Below are 18291 nucleotides of genomic sequence, written 5' to 3' on the forward strand. Positions count from 1 at the left end.
AGAGGTTTTAATTAGACATAAGTTTAATTATAAGGAATGAATAGTAGTTAATAGCCTCTTACTGGCCTGTTTAGCTGAGCGATCAATGGAACAAACAAAACAAGCCCCGAAATTGATAAAAGAACATGTTTACAGATGCTTGCTATTTAATCTTATTAAATGAGTTAATTGCATTGGATAGATTTGACTTTCAATTAAACATTTACAATGATGAGTTTGTAAACATTCACGTTAGGCCTGAGTTTTTGTTGTAAATACACTTCTGACCAGCAGGGGTCACCAGCGAGTGGCGTTTCCGACGCTTCGAAGAAGTGAATCATTTTGAGAAGCAATTGATTCATTTACTTAATTTTATTTATAAAGCACTTTACAAACTGCACCTGCAGACCAAAGTGCTGGACAATCAGCAGCATAAAAACAACATGCATATACTAGACCAGCCTTTCAAAAGCTCAAGACAAGAAATCATTTTACAACACGAGCTTTTCTTCCCTTCTCCTATCACTTGTTTAATCCCACGTAACGATTTTCTTTATATTTGCCATACGACATTAGCAAGACGGAAGGACAGGAGCACAAGGCCGTGTGTCCAGCAAAGAGTTTTTTCACGCGGCTGGCGTATTTTTTTCAATGGGAACGTCTTGTTTTAAAACGGCATGAGCGTAACGAGGCGCTGAGCGTCTTTTTCACGTTCAATGTTCAACTTTGGGTAAAACGCAGCGCTCATCACTGTCACTTTTTACCCAACCGTCCAATCACAGTGGAGGAGGGGCGGGACTAAAACCACACCGACCAACCGCCACATTCTGCTTGTACAACGTCAACAGATGATAACAAGCATAATAAAGGAACAAAATAATTTAAAAACAAAAGCAAGAGAAAATACATGACATTGTATCGACATTTTAATATAGAATCAACACAGAAACAAAATATGTGTGGAATTAGATACTAGTAACACTTTCGCGGATATTCTGTAACGTTATCATAACAAGCAAAGCGTCACAACTGAAAAAAATACTGCGTTGCCAAAACGCTCTCAAGCGCTAGGTGTGTTCAGCTGGTTAACATTAACAACGCTTTGAAGAACACACTGCCCATGCGATGCTGAATTTAAATCAAACTCAATAGTCCATTTCATTCTACAAATTAATTCTTACTTTCAACCAAAATATCAGGGGAGAGCGCGAACGCAGTCCCCCACTACCAGAAATTATGCAGTCGAGATTCCCACATTTGGGGAATTCGCAGGGGTCAGCACAACCGGAGTGCAATGGCTGAGCCTCGCCCTGGGTGAACCACCTTCATGATCATGGTGTCTCCCCTGCCAGGTAAGTATGAGTTGTACACGTTCCCTCTTGAGGAGTTAGTGAAGGCAACATCATTCTCAACCACGGTGAGGCATCACATCACTACAATTCACTTCTCATATGATTTAATACAAACAAAACGCAGAATCTTGTCTCATGATCTTACAAAGTTTCGCCGCAAATCAAGCTTTAAACAAAATAGTATAGTTTTATTTCGTAGCGAACCCTTTCCCATGATGCAACGGAAGCTTCGATCAGCCAATGGAATCACAGATGTTCAAAACCGTAATTTTACGACCACAATAATCAGTTTGGAAACCCAAACTGAAAGAAAACGTTAGACATTACATCTTTTTTGGTACAATATGTGAACGATAGTAGTTTTTAGTCGTTTTTATTGTTAAAACGAAACCGTGACGTAAACCACGCAACAATACGACATCGCCTACATCACTTCCGGGATGTTAGAACAGAGGTGGTTGAAATATATTCTGTTCGTGATATACTGTAAATGACAGTGCAAAATGTAACAATTATGCAGCAACCGTTTTTTCAGCATATAACCAGGCATATTTACAGCAGTTTGTTAATGCGAAGAAAACAGATTTCATTCATAAGACATTACTGTCTTTGCAGCTTAACACCACAAACTCAACCTGTTGAACCATTACATTTATTTCTGCTGAAAGCACGTTGTTTATAGCCCACATTTTCACTTAAACTACAAAACAAAGCATTTACAAGTCACTGAAAATACAAAGAAAACCAAATATAAAAACATGCGAGAATAATTGAATAGTGCTTACAAAAAACAAGAACATAACTCCTTTACTTCATCCGGTAAACAACCAGAGTAAATTATAAATTTACTAACAAAAAATAATTCTAATTATATGTGTTTTCTGTACACGGTTGCTATACAAACTAGAGCTTACGTTGTTTTTGTTTTTAAACAACTTAAATATACCATGTAGGCCTATTGTAAATAGTTTACTACTTTAAATATATCAAGAATAAAGAAAGAGTGCACAATTCATGCTTTTTTAGGTTTATTTCAGTAGAATGTATTTATGGTAATATGGTAGTAGCCTAATGCATATATTATGTATTAATATGAAATAATATTTGGTGTCCGTGTAGGGCAAGTAGCAGAGAATAACGTGATCAGACTTGATATCAATTAATTTATTAAACATTTAGGATACAGTTTTCCTGATTCTATTTCACTTTCTAAAATAAAGTGATTGGAGTCGCTCGATTAGTAAAAAAAAAAAAAAACTGACCTAGTTTTGTTTATAGACATGAGCTGCTTTTTATGCTTAAGCTTAATATTAAATTCGGTGTCAGACATTTAATAAGTTTTGTTTTATTTTAAACATATGATTAAAGCAATACTAGTTAAAAGTGCGTTTTGAGAGCAACGCAGTGTTCCAACGAATTACATTTTAACTCCATAATCAATTAAATTGTTCTACGGTCGTGCAATGTCTACAGTCACCGTAGACAATTGGGCCTTCTTATTGGCCGAGAGTCTACGGTCGCTGTCCGTAGACTGCCAATAATAACGTAGTTTTCAACCGTAGACCGCCAATCATAGACCGGAGACGCTGCACTCGCTAATTTTGTGAAGTGGGCTTTCTGATTGGCTGGGAGTCTACGGTCACCGTAGACTACCAATAACATCGCATAAGTCGACCGTAGATCTACCAATCACAGAACAGAGGTTACAAACTGCCCGCCCCTTTTCAGCGCGGCGCTTGTAGTAGTGTTGTGTTTTCTTCAGGTTTGTATTTCCACAGCATCTTAAGAACTTATGAATGAACCGCTCGTTTTAAAATCTTCCCGGTCTACTGGCATTTGTTATGACATGCTCAAGATAACTTTCGTTAACTCTACAATAAATAAATCTAACCTCCACTGCAGCACTGCCAACTCATCAGGGTTCAGAAGTGATGGCGGTTGGAAGCTCTCGAAAGACAAGGTAACTTATATCAGCTTAGTAATGTCTAGAATTATTAATGTTATCATAGCATGAACATTGTATTAAATGCATAAACTATATCAAATTAGCCAATATAAAGACCCTGTACTGACGATGGCTGAAGCTCACTTCACGATGAAAGTGTTGTCTGCTGCTTTGACATTGACTTTTGCTTAACGTTACCTGTGTTTGTCCTCATTTAGATGCAGGGTAAAGAGAGAGAGGCCCATCCAGATCCTCCACAGAAGCCTCACACAGACTCATTCCACCATCAGCTGTAAGTCCATAGTTTATACATTATAATAACCTGTTACATCCCCCTGGTTCCTGGTGGGGCAGAATAAATGGAGAGCCCACACAAAAATATGCTTAGGTATTTTTTGCTAATACACTTATCATTTTTAAGGCTCCTGATGTTGAGAGGACACGTTTGGGCACGGCCACATCAGCAGCAGACACCACAGACCCTGAGGTAACTGTTTAAATCTAAGTACTCAGTGGTTCTTAAATATAATAAAAAAAGTATTGAACACATTAAAGGACAAGTTCGGTATTTTACACTTAAAGCCCTGTTTTCAGATCGTATCTGATGAAATAGAACGGTTAAGATTGAAATTTGGACACATGCTGCTGGCCCGAGAATTTTCGGTTGACTTGTATTGGATGTGCTGTGAGGTACGGTATTACTCCGCCGCCGGAAACGGAAATGGGGTTGTTTGTGAGCTGGAGTGTCTATTATTCAAGCTCTCAACGGAAGAATGTACGGGTGTGAGGCGTTTGGAAAAATAGGTCCACAGTTTTACAACGAATGGTAAAACACCTGTTGGAAAGCATCTTTTGCAGTGATTTTTGTGTGAGCATATCAGTGAACACCCCTGACCACTCGGTGAGTTTCACGTCTTTGTAAACGAAAGTTTAATGCGTTTTAGGAAGGATTGTTCCAGTGCACCTATGCAACCATTCTGGAGGTGGGGGGGTGCTACCACAGAAACCGAAAATTCTCGGGCCAGCAGCATGTGTCCAAATTTCAATCTTAACCGTTCTATTTCATCAGAAACGATCTGAAAACAGGGCTTTAAGTGTAAAATACCGAACTTGTCCTTTAACTGAAATGTATTTAACCCTTGTGCGTCAATTAAAAAAAGTTACTCTGAGGTCCATAGAGGACAAAAATGTCTGTGTCAAAAAACTGTCATCAAAGTTTGAAGCACAGACTTAAGTTTGGTCTCATTTTAAAGACCCGTGGAAGATTATTGTTGAAAAAAAAGAAAAAAGAAAAAAAGTGAAACAAAAAAAGTTAGAGGTTTAAGTTTATGAAAATGATTTATGAACTTTTTTATATAAAATATATATTTTATGAAACATGTTGAACTCTGAAGCTGCTAGAAAATTAAAGCCATATTTTATATAATATTTATATTTCATACTATATATCTCAAAAACCGGGCTTTAAAGGGATACTTCACCGTTTTTTCATATTAAACTATGTTATTCCCTTAACTAAAACGAGTTGATACATACCTCTCTCGTCTCAGTGCGTGCACTAAATCGCTGTCTTGCGGCGAAACTTTGTTAGCACTTAGCTTAGTCCAGTTCATTCAATATGGGCCAAGCAGAGAAGCTACCAAACATCTCCACGTTTTCCCTATTTAAATACAGTTACTCGCTTAGTGTAACTCGACCTAGGACGGTGACACAAAACAAAACGTTGCGCTTTTCTAAGCGTGTAAAATGGATAACTATATTGTATGGCGGAATACCATAGCAAGTGCTTGGAAGCACTTCGACTTCGCCGCAAGACAGCGATTTAGTGCACGCACTGAGACGAGAGAGGTATGTATCAACTCGTCTTAGTTAAGGGAATAACATAGTTTAATATGAAAAAACGGTGAAGTAACCCTTTAAGTAATATTTTGTTTGGGCGCAGTACCGAATTTTCCCCATTAGATGCCAACAAACCTCCACTGGTCACACAGTGGCTGGATTTGTGATTTGCAGTAGTTTTTCTCACTCAAATATTACAGGCACACACACACTTTTTTTTTTAATTCAATTTTGTAACTTAGTGCAAAATCAATTTATTAAAGGAAATGGGGTGAAATAGTAAAATTCCAATAAAAATACACACAAAAATAAGGACACACAAGTGTTAATACTTAGCAGATAAGCCTTTGTTTGTGGACATGTTCAAATTCCCCCACTGTATAACTCCTAACCTCATCATGACCTCCTGTATTTGTCATGGTAAGAATATTTTTTTTATCATTACGATGATTATAACAGACTGCTTCCTACAGGAGTGTTTAAAGGGCACCTATTGTGCCCCTTTTCACAAGATGTAAAATGTCTCTTGATGTCCCGAGAGTGTGTATGTGAAGTTTTAACTCAAAATACCCAACAGATAATTTTTTACAGCATGTTTAAATTGTCATTGTTTGCGGTTCAGAAAAATGCGCAGTTTTAGTGTGTATCCCTTTAAATGCAAATGTGCTGCTGCTGCCGGCCCAAAGGGCGGAGCCTCACGAACTCGCGCTAAGAGCCAGGACAATCTCATCTGATAATATCAAAACAGAAACTCTCAGTAGCGGTGTTCATTTCGACCCGGAGTCCGACAATAATGCCTACAGAGCCAGAGAATATATGCTGCATGGAGATAGAACAGGTATAGTTCAGTTTAGTTACGGTTGTAACTTATTTGTTATCTGCTTTTATCCACTATTAATACAAGCCTGCTGTAGCAGACCCCGTCCGAATGATGGCCAAAACTATAGTGAGTTCAATGAAGTTTATTGTACATCACACAAAAGATGAAGCGTTAGTTTTACTCCAGAAAATCACAGTAAGAGCTGAATAAACACAGTATATGAAGTGCGCATTAAAGTCTTTTCCATAAACTGTCTCTCCCTTTCATTATCATGGAACATACACAGTGAAGTACACAAAACACTCGTTACAACTAACAGTAAACAAATATATACACACCTTTTCAGTGGGTGCTTAACAAACTGGTTAACTTTATATCTGTAAAACGACTCTGAGCTGTCATAAAATGCGCGTTCACTTTCATTTCTGCCGTGATCAGTAACGTTAGGCCTGTCGCTCCGCAGACTGTAAGCTTGATCACGAACAGTTGGTACTGATCCATAAGAGTAAATGAAGACTGCTATGCTCATTCTTACATCCAACAACAAAACACCTCAATCGCTTAGGAGGCATTCTTGTCTACAGCTGCTCCAGCGCCGAAACAATGGCGGACTGTGTCCGGCTCACTCAGGGCGGGTCTATGCTCAAACTGCAGTGTCAATCAACAGTCGTGGGAGGGGCCTGTGCAAAGTGACGTCACATTGCCCCGAATCTGAGAATGGCTTGTTCTGAGACAGTGCTTATGATTTATGGGGATTTTAAAAAATGGCACTGGGTGGATTTTTATCATTATAGGGTGGTTGTGTACACACACTGCCAACACACATTTATGTTCAAACCATGTAAAAGTGAATTTTGCTTAATAGGTGCCCTTTAACATGGATCCATTGTTGCCCACATTGTGTATTCTGGACACAAGTGTGCCACAGGATAGGCAACAAAGGAGGCCAAGGCATTTAAACCGTCCCAAACCACAGACGACAGCGAGCTGAGGGACGAGAAGGCAGCTTATAACATAGGTAATACCTAGGCATTAGGGTCATAGATGTTTTTTCCACCGCAGTCATGATAACCTACTGTTGTGCACTAGAGTGTCTGTGCTTGCGTGTTATCAAAGGCCTAACAATTTCTGTCTTCAGCTAAAAAGGGATGCCGGTTGATCACGTCAACTCCAACGGAGGTGCAGTGTCTGGGTCAACTGATCATCACGTTTGGGAAGTACAATGGCAAAAGTTTCAAATGGCTGGTGGAAAATGATGTTGGATACATTAAACAGTAAGCATGTTGCACTAAACTGAATCAAACATTTTTAGTATGTTTTTCATAAGTTAATTATGCTTTGTCATATTTTAGTGTCCTTGATCGCCACGTCAAAGAGAGCCGCCAACCAGAGAGGAGAGCCATCAATGACGAGTGGGTAAAGGATTACCTCCTAAAATATGTGCAGCTGTTCCCTCTGGTCTCCTGCCATCTTGAGATGCATGTAGACGGCCATTTACGGAAAAGGCCGCTTCAGGTCTTTCACGTATCAAGAGATGTGGCAGTGGTACAGTCTGCACAAGCGCCTTCAAGCTGACCCTCAAGCTGGGAGTGACCACGAGCGAAAGATGGCTTAGGAGGCTTACTGCTCTATTAGACAGTGGCTTGTCATGAAGGAGGACGACATCACCACCAAGACCCTGAAGCGCTTCAGACAATACATTCTTGATAGAGAGGTAGGTTAAGGTGACTTCCGGTGACAGCCTTGATTGTTACGACACATGCTGTTAATACAAACTTCAAAGCTGAAACTCCCCTGTATTTCACAGAAACCTCAACAGGACACAGCCCGTCCTGCAGCGACTGCCACCTCCAGTAAGCAGCGCTTTCCTGTGAGAAAGGTAGGTTAAGATGACTTCAGTAACAACCACTGGCACTGAAGTTTGTATTAGGCATTGCACAAAGCTGAAACTCACCTGTATTTTACAGACACTTCGACAGGATGTGGTCCCTCCTGCAGCAACTGCCACCTCCAGCTCATCAGGGTCCAAAGGGGATGACTCTTGGATGGGTGATGCTCTGCTGGTTGAAGCACTTGCTACCTTTGAAAGACTAGGTATATCACAACACAAACCCTGTATTAATGCAGTATCTGTATCGAATAAGCGAGCACCACTCTTCCTCCTCCTCTTGCTGGTTTAAGGAAGAACATTTATTTATTTATGGTACATTATTTATTCACAAAGAAAATTGGTGTCCTTAAAGGTTGGATTTTTCCTCATTTTTTTTAATTAAGGCATTAAGATCAATTTCCAAAAGATGATTTTTTATTTCTCTTTTTAGTCAACTTTAGCATTGGTGTATTCACTTACGCTTAGCACTGTAAGTGTTCTCATTTCACAGGGGATGCAGGGGGTAAACAAAGAGGACTAGAAGAGGGCCAGCCAGGCACTCAGAAGCTACGCACCATCGCACCAGCAGCTGTAAGGTCACAATTTATACACCTGAGCACACCTGACCATAACCATAAAAGTTTACACTAATACATCATCACTAATACACTTACACTTTTTAGGCTCCTGCATCGGCTCCTGGACATCTGATGTGACCGTTGCAGATGTAACACTTCAGCCATGTCAGGCGCGCTACCTGGGGTAATGCATATAACTTAATGCAAGAACACTGTTCAGTTCTGAGTACAGAGTGGTTGATAGATATGGTTTTGTCTTTGTTACACTACCAGGTATAATTGAGGGCTGGCACAAAATGTGGGAGTCTGCTGCACATGGGCTGCCACAAGCAGATTTAAAGTGGCTGAAGGAGGATGATGTCAGGGGACTGTTCCATAGGGCAACATCGTACCAGGACAAACACGGCCGTATGAAGTGGAGGAAAGTTCTCTAGGATGACCGGATGTGGTTTTATCCCCCGGAATTCTTAGAGTGGTGGAACAGAGTCCCCTCGGCAGACTCCTTTTTTCACAGCAATGGTTTTTTTTTGGAGACCAGTTGGGGTGTGGCGGTACAGTCTTCGCTGTCCCAGGCCTGAGTGCCCAGCAAGTGGCAATAAGAGCGCTTTTCTGTACCGTTGTGGGTACTCCCACATGGTCAGACAGATCTGCGGCATGTCTGGCTGGCACTCCATGCTTACGGAGGTGCTGTCCTGCAACGCATGGAGTCGGAGGAGCATGCCATTGGCCGTTTCCTGTCATGGGAGGCAGGCATCATGGATCAACTCAGCCCCGCTCCCAAGGCTATATTCCCTGCTGTGCTAACATTACGGTGAGTGTCTGCATCATTTCACAGCTATTTGAATTCTAAATCATTGCAATATATGAAGATTCACGGGCATTAAATGATTGTGCTCTAATTTCAGGCATGGTGTGGACAAGCAGGTGATCCGCCTGATGAGGGACCGCACCTAGGGCAACACCATGTCCAAGGTGTGGAGACAGGTGCTGGAGAGCCACTGTGATGAGTACCTGCAGAGTAAAGACCTCTACACCACCCCTCCTCAGCCAGTACAATGAACCTGGAAAGATCACAAGTAAGTCAGATTATTTTTTTTCATTCAGTGTTGAGGCAAAGACTAAAATACTGAGACAGTGAAACAGTGCAGAGTGCAGACAAAAACAACAGAAAGCCTTCATTATAATAGAGTACATAAGCTCTAATGCTACTGCCAATTCTGAAATTGAGTTTTTCCATCACTAATGAGGTCTGTATCAGTGTATATTTTCTCTGCCTTCAGGGAATTTGAGCATCTCCTTCCAGTTACCTCCACCAAGGGCAGAGCTGCCATCACCCAAACTGCTGCGGAAGGCCTTCCTCATTGCTGAGGCGGAAAACAGAGGACTACAGCACTCAAATAATGTCCACGTTTGGAAAAGTACTAAAGTATGACTCCACCAAAAAGGTAAATTTGAGGCTTATGAAGGCAAATATGTTTGTATGTATGCTTTATTCAACATTAGCATTTTTGCCATTATAACCAAGCTTCAGCATTAATGATGATGATAATAATAATGACAATAATAATAATAATAATAATAACAACAACAACAACACCTCACTAAAACACAAAGGTCAACAGTGTACCAAAAAATATCTAAATGTTTGTCAATGTTAATCTGTTATCAGATCTGCAAGAAACTGTCTGGGGATGGGAAAGGCACTGCAGAATGATGCACCAACGTGGCCAATGAACAGGGGCAGAACCTCATGTCTGTCTTGACGTGTGAGGAGTCACTGGAGAAGCTGTGGCCAATGGCTGAAGGACTCATGGACAGGTACACGAGAGCAGGAGAGGCGCCTCCCGAACTCATGTACGTGGACCGTGGCTGCTGTCGTGTCCATGGGGTCTCGTCATTGGAGCAGCTCTTCAGCAACTGGCCAGAAGCTGGCATGCTGATACGGCTGGACATTTTTCATTGGATACACCGATTTGATGCCACCGTCAGAACAGATCACCATCCAATTGTGCCACACCCATTGTGCCACTGTCCCCTTCCAGGTATATCGCTGGCTGGGATCAGCAGCGGTTAAAGGCCAAAAGGGGAGGCAGCACCAGGTCTACGTGTCACCTCTTGTCCATCGGCTCAACCAGAGGTGCCAGGAGCTTTTTGTGAGTGTGGAGGAGGTTAATTCAGAAGTCAGTCAGAAGTAACTTTATTGCAAAGTAGTGTTTACACATACAAGGAATTTTGTTTATTACAGGCCGCCTGTTCCCCCTTGGTGATGAGTGTATTGGACTTGATTATCTGTTTGCCCAGTCATCAGACTCTTTCAGTGCTCCTGACCATTACGCTCACACCAGAGAGACGCTGTGTGTGGATGAGGATGAGGAGGATGATGAAGCTTCTGCCAACCAGCCAGACGAATCCCCGGAGGAGGACTATGTGGGCTACACCTCTTGACAGTGAGAGAGACCGTTTGACGTTGTACAAATTAAATCTGTGCCTCAGTGACCAGGTTGTGGCTGCAGAGCTAGATCCCTGTGTGGAGGATGTGTGTGGCCCAAATCACCTCCCTCTAGGTACCAACACGTTGAAGAGCTGAGTAACATTCTTGTTGAAATTGTGTTGGAGGAGGGAAAGCTTATGTAACACCAACGACCGTAACATCCAGCAATTTGACAGTCTCTACTCGGTACGCTGGGGCAATGCGCTCTTCAGTCGCACAAATGGAGTCTTCCATAGTGCAAAAGCTGAAGTTCAGCAAAAGGTACTCAGCTGCTCACCTGATTAACTCAAGGAAGAACCACCTGATGTACTGCCTCATTAAACAGCTGTGGCTTCACTCCAACTATGGAGCGAAGACTCGTGGGTCGCCGCAAAAGCAGGAGGTCACCAGGCTGTACCAGCAAAGGGTGACTGTTGATGACCCTGAACTCAGCAAGCTCGGGATTCCCAAACTAAAAATGAACACCAAAAGTGTTGCTGAGTTCATCAGAAGACAGGAGGCCTTGTTGGCCTAAAATGTCACCGATCAAGGCCTATCCACTAAGGCACTTGTCGACGGGTTGAGCTGTACACGGGTCACCAATCCTCCTCATCCTCACCTACAAATCCCTCCGCACTTAGTCAATCACGGCCCCTCCGGTCCTCTGACATGGATCAGCATGCCATCTCCTGCACCAGATTCTGAACCTTTGGAGACAGAGCCTTCTGTGCTGAAAAAAAGCACACATCTAAGCACATCTATGCACTGATGCCTTTGGCCCCTAACCCTCCTTTTTGTTTTCTGTAAGGTCAAAATGGGTATCTTGATATAAATCTCAGTTATTTTTTATTATCATTACCACTACATGTTGTATATATTTAGCTATTCCCCCTCCATTGTCGTGTTCTACAATTGTTGTGTTATTTGACATGTTTTGTTCTCTACACTTTGGTTCTGTGTTTTGCACTTGTTGCACTTCCTTTTCATGCACTTTATATTTTAAATAAAGTGGTCAGTGCTACAGCGAGTTGTGGAGTGTCTATAATTGAATGCAACAATGAGGGTGTACATTTACCAGAAATAGGGGACAAAAGTGCCAGAATAATTGCAGGTAAGGACATATACCAAGTCAAAATCAGTCTCCCACTAGTCATAGGGCCCCTTATAGAAATACTCAAGTGCCATAATGAATAAATGGCTTCTAGGGGAAAAATGCTAAGTTTTCTCACATGTTTGAATAAACCCAGTTACTTTATTGCAAGCCATACTTGGAAAACAAAACAGTACAGGGACAGAATGGCATATGAAAGCATGCATTAAATAAGACTTGCCTAAATTTTTTTGTTTATAGACAGGAGATGCTTCTTTAGCCTAAACTTATTTAATTTAGTGTCTGACATTTCATAAATTGTTTATAAATACAATTTAAACATATGATTAAATGACAAAAAACACTACAATACAAGCGTGTTGAGAACATTACACTGATCCAATAGATGAAAGATACACTCACTTTCTCTATTCATAATACATCTCTATTATTGTACCAGTATATCAGGGGAGAGCGCGAACGCAGTCCCCCACTACCAGAAATTATGCAGTCGAGATTCCCACATTTGGGGAATTCGCAGGGGTCAGCACAACCGAAGTGCAATGGCTGAGCCTCGCCCTGGGTGAACCACCTTCATGATCATGGTGTCTCCCCTGCCAGGTAAGTATGAGTTGTACACGTTCCCTTTTGACGAGTTACTGAAGGCAACATCATTCTCAACCATGGTGAGGCATCACTTCACTACACATGGTTCATCATCACGATCTATTCTAAACCAATCATAGAGAAGATTTGACTCGACTCCACCAATCAGGCAAAGAGACACACGTTTTGCATGTGAAATGGTGCAGTTACAACATCTACCAGCAGGGGCAAATGGGACTTATCAAATGGTGAACCACTGCTTTTGCACACAAAAGTTACTCACGGAATAATTTACTTACTGTAATTTTTTTTACAGTTTCACTTGAAAAAAGAAGACAGTCGGCTGCATCACTACACGACACATACTATATATACTAGTAAAGGTAGAATGATGATTACGCTTTGAATGGAACGCTTGTTTAATATTTACTAAATACTATGATCACTCACAACAATTTTAAAACATCTACACAACAACATATACTACTTCTATTAACCTCTACTATCACACACGACTACACTAATTTCTCTCATTAACCACTTTAGGGGGGTGCACCGTTCCCGGAGGTACTGCAATACCGGGTCGATGCGTGGAGTGGACGGAGCAAGCCCCTATTCCATCTCCCTGATCCAAAAATCAATTTAATATATGGTGCCCGGGTAGGGCACGTATCAGATATTAAACTGATAAGAACAGATACTACACTTGATCTTAGCCAAAAGGCCGAGAAGCGATACCCACAAATGGTCACCAGTAGCAACTGCACTCTTTGAAACACCAAATCTGATGATGGTAAGCTTTTAATATATAATTTTTTTATAGTTTTTGTATAGAATGTAATTGTTAACATTACTCAGACAAGGCTTAAAGGGTCACAAACTACCTTGAAACCAATCAGGTCAACGTGTGATCGTCAACGAGTGGATCTCTGAGTTGGGGTGAGTGAGTGGAGGCGGAGCTAATTTGCATATTCATAGAACCGCATATACTAAATGAGGCAACTGTGTAGACTAGAGTACATTCAAGCTATTTTAAGACATGAAGAATTTTTTTTCCAGGAGAAAACTTTAAAAATGTCATTTTGATGATCAAAGGAGTTTTGGGGATAAAATTATTGACTACAGGGGGACTTTAACTGAATAATCCACTGTGTCATCACATCCATACCAGAAATACTACTGTAACAATTAATTATTTTAAAAGAAATATGAATTTTGAGAGCATCACAGCCTTATAAATGACTACTTAAATACTGAGCACATTTCAATTCTATTATTGTACCAGTAAAATCAGGGGAGAGCGCGAACGCAGTCCCCCACTACCAGAAATTATGCAGTCGAGATTCCCACATTTGGGGAATTCGCAGGGGTCAGCACAACCGGAGTGCAATGGCTGAGCCTCACCCTGGGTGAACCACCTTCATGATCATGGTGTCTCCCCTGCCAGGTAAGTATGAGTTGTACACGTTCCCTGTAGGGGCGCCACTGAAGGCAACATCATTCTCAACCACGGTGAGGCGTCACTTCACTACACATGGTTCGTCATCACAATCTATTCTAAATCCTCAATCTATTCTCTAACCAGGCCTGAGGGAGCTCTTTTCCAGCTACAAGATTGCTTTGCTCAGACCAAATGGGAGTTATGTGAACATCAGGAATTAGAGGAGTATACGCAAACTGCTCTGTTTTATATTACAAGTTGTATTGACAGTCACAGTGACAAACGGATTCGAGTTTATCCAAATCAGAAACCATGGATGACGAAAGAAGCCCACACCCTCCTCAAAGCACGGGATACTACCATCAAGTCAGGAGACAGGGCCTTGTTATAGCACGGCCATTCCTAAAGCTGACCTAAAAAGTGGCATTAAAGATGCCAAAAAGGCCTACAAAAGAAAGATCACTTCTCAGATAACAACACTTTACAGATAACACAAGGCGGGTGTGGCAAGATGTACAAATTACAAACTACAAGGCCAGCAGCAATTCAAACTCTAAAAACGACGCTTCGTTAGCAGAGGAGCTTAACGGTTTCTTTCCTCGGTTCGAAATAAAAAATTCACTCTCACATTCATCTCCACCTGATACAGGCACCCAGGCACTTACTGTACAGGTACATGAAGTGAGACAGATGTTCAAAACTGTGAACCCAAGGAAGGCCACTGGCCTGGACAGAGTACCTGGCAAGGTGCTCAAGGCTTGTGCGTATCAACTCGCTCCTGTCTTCACCAATATCTTCAATCTGTCTCTGGCACAGGCCTTTGTTCCATCATGCCTTAAATCAGCCACTATCATCCCAGTCCCAGAAGGCCTGGTGTAGACAGTCTGAGTGACAACAGACCCGTAGCTCTCACTCCAATTGTTATGAAGTGCTTTAAGAGACTGGTACTGAGGCATATTAAAACTAGCCTCCCTCCTCCCTTCGACCCTTATCAATTTGCATACAGGTCAAACAGGTCCACGGAGGATGCAACTACCATAGCTCTTCATAAAGCACTGGATCATCAGGAACATAGAGGGACTTATGTTCGCATGCTCTTCATTGATTACAGCTCTGCTTTTAACACCATATTACCAGACATACTGATCAGGAAGCTACTTCACCTGGGCTGTTCCATTAACATCTGTACCTGGAATATGGACTTTCTCACAAATCGTCCACAATCCGTCAAGCTCGGCTCCAACCTCTCCTCCACTCTCACACTAAGCACTGGCTCCCCACAAAGGCTGCGTGCTGAGCCCACTACTGTACTCATTGTACACGTACAACTGCATTCCAGTGGATGTCTCCAATTCTATAATCAAATTTGCGGACGACACCACAATAGGAGGACTAATTTCAGGAGGCAATGAGTCTACCTATCGAGACAAGGTGCAACGACGGACAACATGGTGCTCTACAAACAATCTGGTACTGAATACAAAAAACAACAACAAAGGAACTCAATCTAGATTTAAGGAAGTGCAGAGCTGACCCCCTTTCCCATCTACATAAATGGAGATTGTGTTGAAAGAGTTCACAGGTTTAAATTCCTGGGAACACGCATATCTGACAACCTCTCCTGGTCAGCCAATACCACAGCTACTGTCAAAAAGGCTCAGCAGCGTTTGCACTTTCTGCGTGTCCTAAAGAACATTCTATGTAAGAAACTGCTGGTGACTTTCTACCGTTCAGCAATAGAGAGCACCCTAACATACTGTATTACAGTGTGGTACGCTGGCTGCTCGGCAGCTGACAAAAAAGCACTACAGGGGGTTGTTGACAGCACAGAAAATCACTGGCTGCACACTTCCCTCCAGTGGTGTAGTGGTAAAAAAAGAGGTGGGTAAACTATAAATTCTGGTGGACCACAACTTGATCACCCGGTAAGGTGGGCCACTGCCTACCGGTGTATGTGTATCCTGATGACATCGCTATAGGCTATCATTTGATGGTACTACCAAGGGTATCACTGGTTGTTCCCTCATCATAGGTCACACAATCACTATTCAATTCATACATTAATCTAAGTTCTTGTTAAAGAGACTCAAAAAGGAATAATATGGTTGAAATCTATAAAGCTTACTAAATGACAAAACAGAGAGAACAAAAATATTTAAGAGAGATCGAGAGGGAGGCTTATATCCAGGGCTTCCAATGCAATGCACTTGTGCATAATGATTAGGGATTTGGGATTATTTTCATAGTTGATTAATCTGTTGAATATTTCCTCGATTAATTGATTTGTTGTTTGGTCTATCAGAAAAATGTGGATCAGTGTTTCCCTGTAGAGGGAGAAGTCTTTAACCTGGTGCAGGCTTGATTCCCTCTGAATCTCTTACACAGTTGGGTTTTGACATGCTCCCTACATTAAACCAACTGCCTGTGATGAATTTTTAAAAAATCACTTTTTTTTGTTGCATTTTTTTAATGATTTCCTGTTGCGGCTCAGCGGCTGCGATCAAGTTTCATTCTCGCGCATTCTGTTTAGTAACTTCACGAGCGTGTGTGCGCCGTTCTCTGTTCCGTGTGTGTGTGTGTGTGTGTGTGTGTGTGTCGGCGCGCAGCGCTCTCTGCTCCTTGTTTGCGCGCTGCGCGTTCTGCTCTGTAGTTAACGGCCCAAATGCTCGAATCATGTACCGATCGGCGATCACGCACTGGAAAAGCAAAGTCCGTTCAAATAACGTGAAATTTAGAGGTGGATAAACGCAATGTAGAGGTGGATAAACGCAATGTAGAGGTGGATAAACGCACTTTGGAGGTGGGCAAACGCTATTTCCAAATTTTGGGAGGTGCGTAAACGGCGTTTACGTGCGTTTAGCCTCCACTACATCCCTGCTTCCCTCACTCCAGGACATTTCGAACACCCGCTACCTTTCAAGAGCAAAACAGATTGCCATAGACTGTTCCCACCCCGGCCACCTTTTGTTTGACCTATTGCCCTCTGGAATACGCTACAGGTCAATAAAAGAATGGACTTCAAGATACATGAACAGTTCTATCCTAAGGCTGTACACACTCTTAAAGGTCCCATGACATTCTACATTTTGTAGGCTTTAATATAGTCCTTAGTGGTCCTTAGTACTGTATCTGAAATCTCTTTCCAAAAATTCAGCCTCGGTACAGAATTATAGCCACTACAAGCCAGTCCCAGAATGAGCTTCCTTCAGACGGGCCGTTTCGGTGTCTGTAGCTTTAAATACTAATGAGGAGGAGAAAGGCGGCGCAAGGTGGAGGGTGGGTGTGGCCTTGACCATCTTGCGCAACGGTACCATGCATGTTTGTTTATGTTGGATATATTGCAATGGCACGAAGACACGCGGTCGTTCAAGCATTTCAGTTTGACCCAGAATCTGATCCAGATGGAGAAGCAACGGATGAAGAAGTTGCAACTCAGCGGCTCCAGCAGGACGTTTCCGAATGGTTAGTTTAAAATATTATGTCTGGATACGGTACTTTATTCGGATGGTTTACAGTTATCATCATGTAGCTAACGCGAACCTACTGTTGCCTTTTCATTAGAGATCTGTAACGTCTGTAATTTATCTTATTACAATTACATCAAGCTCTGCGATCTTGAAATGCGGATATCGCGCACGCCATATAATCAACAGGAAAACGGTTATCCAAATAACAAAGAAATGTACAACACTCGCGTTACAGTATGTGTAACTTGATGCTGTCTACCTTTACATTAGCGCAAGTAACTACATAGCTGCAAAGCTAATGTGACAGCCACATTCTACGTGTAAGAAGCTAGGTAACCATAAACAGTAAAGCAACACACTTATATATAATTTGTTGACTTACTTGTCCGACGTCAAGCCCAGCTCTGTATTGACCATTCCATGTTCATTTGTACATCCAATTATTGAGCAATTATTATGCTTTGCTCGCTCAAAAGCCATGATATTTCTCGTGGACAAACTAAAATCGCACGCGCGCGCGTTCTACTTCCTAGCTCATTTTCTCATGGGCGAGAAATATTCTCTGGGCGGACAAAGCAGAGAAAGGGGAGGTAACATTTCTCCTTATGAAGTCATAAGGAGGAGATTCAAGATCAGCCCGGTTGAGCTTCCATTTTCTCAAAGGCAGAGAAAAATAGCAAAAGCTCGATTTACACCGATTACAATTTTTAGAAACTTGGGGACCATATACAGGCTAGGGGAACTCATATTAATGTTAAAAAACCTCAGAAAGTGGAAATTTCATGTCATGGGACCTTTAAATCAACACACATACTATCTCTGCACCCCATATTC

General features: G+C 41.8%; 1 protein-coding gene and 1 long non-coding RNA gene across 3 annotated transcripts in view; one reads left to right on the forward strand and one right to left on the reverse strand.

Annotated features, from left to right (window-relative positions):
- The window catches only part of LOC309482674, a 460652-nt gene that overhangs the window by 411986 nt on the left and 30375 nt on the right, over nucleotides 1-18291 (reverse strand). The window lies entirely within an intron of this gene.
- LOC309482623 (uncharacterized protein) lies at nucleotides 1418-11876 on the forward strand. 2 transcript variants are annotated; one of them, XM_082148087.1, is made up of 14 exons: nucleotides 1423-3291; nucleotides 3495-3568; nucleotides 3698-3763; nucleotides 6801-6953; nucleotides 7074-7209; nucleotides 7288-7649; nucleotides 7743-7814; nucleotides 7903-8029; nucleotides 8317-8396; nucleotides 8489-8567; nucleotides 8657-9194; nucleotides 9289-9459; nucleotides 9664-9828; nucleotides 10053-11876. In XM_082148087.1, exons 6-10 carry the CDS (start codon nucleotides 7584-7586, stop codon nucleotides 8519-8521), a joined length of 378 nt encoding a protein of 125 aa, XP_082004213.1. In that variant the 5' UTR covers nucleotides 1423-3291; nucleotides 3495-3568; nucleotides 3698-3763; nucleotides 6801-6953; nucleotides 7074-7209; nucleotides 7288-7583; the 3' UTR covers nucleotides 8522-8567; nucleotides 8657-9194; nucleotides 9289-9459; nucleotides 9664-9828; nucleotides 10053-11876. The 2 variants fall into 2 exon arrangements, with proteins under 2 accessions (XP_082004212.1, XP_082004213.1); XM_082148086.1 differs by lacking the exons at nucleotides 8489-8567; nucleotides 8657-9194; nucleotides 9289-9459; nucleotides 9664-9828; nucleotides 10053-11876 and having other exon boundaries at nucleotides 1418-3291; nucleotides 8317-8472.

The sequence above is a fragment of the Leuciscus leuciscus genome (genome assembly GCF_965113295.1).
Source record: "Leuciscus leuciscus genome assembly, chromosome: 2".
Taxonomy (NCBI): Eukaryota; Metazoa; Chordata; class Actinopteri; order Cypriniformes; family Leuciscidae; genus Leuciscus; species Leuciscus leuciscus.

Bases quoted from the DNA above. Each gene is read 5' to 3' on its own strand.
- LOC309482623 (XM_082148086.1), top strand. From the start codon at position 7,584: ATGAAGGAGGACGACATCACCACCAAGACCCTGAAGCGCTTCAGACAA. The intron at 7,815-7,902 runs GTAGGTTAAGAT...TGTATTTTACAG, and splicing joins AGCGCTTTCCTGTGAGAAAG to ACACTTCGACAGGATGTGGT. The intron at 8,030-8,316 runs GTATATCACAAC...CTCATTTCACAG, and splicing joins TGCTACCTTTGAAAGACTAG to GGGATGCAGGGGGTAAACAA.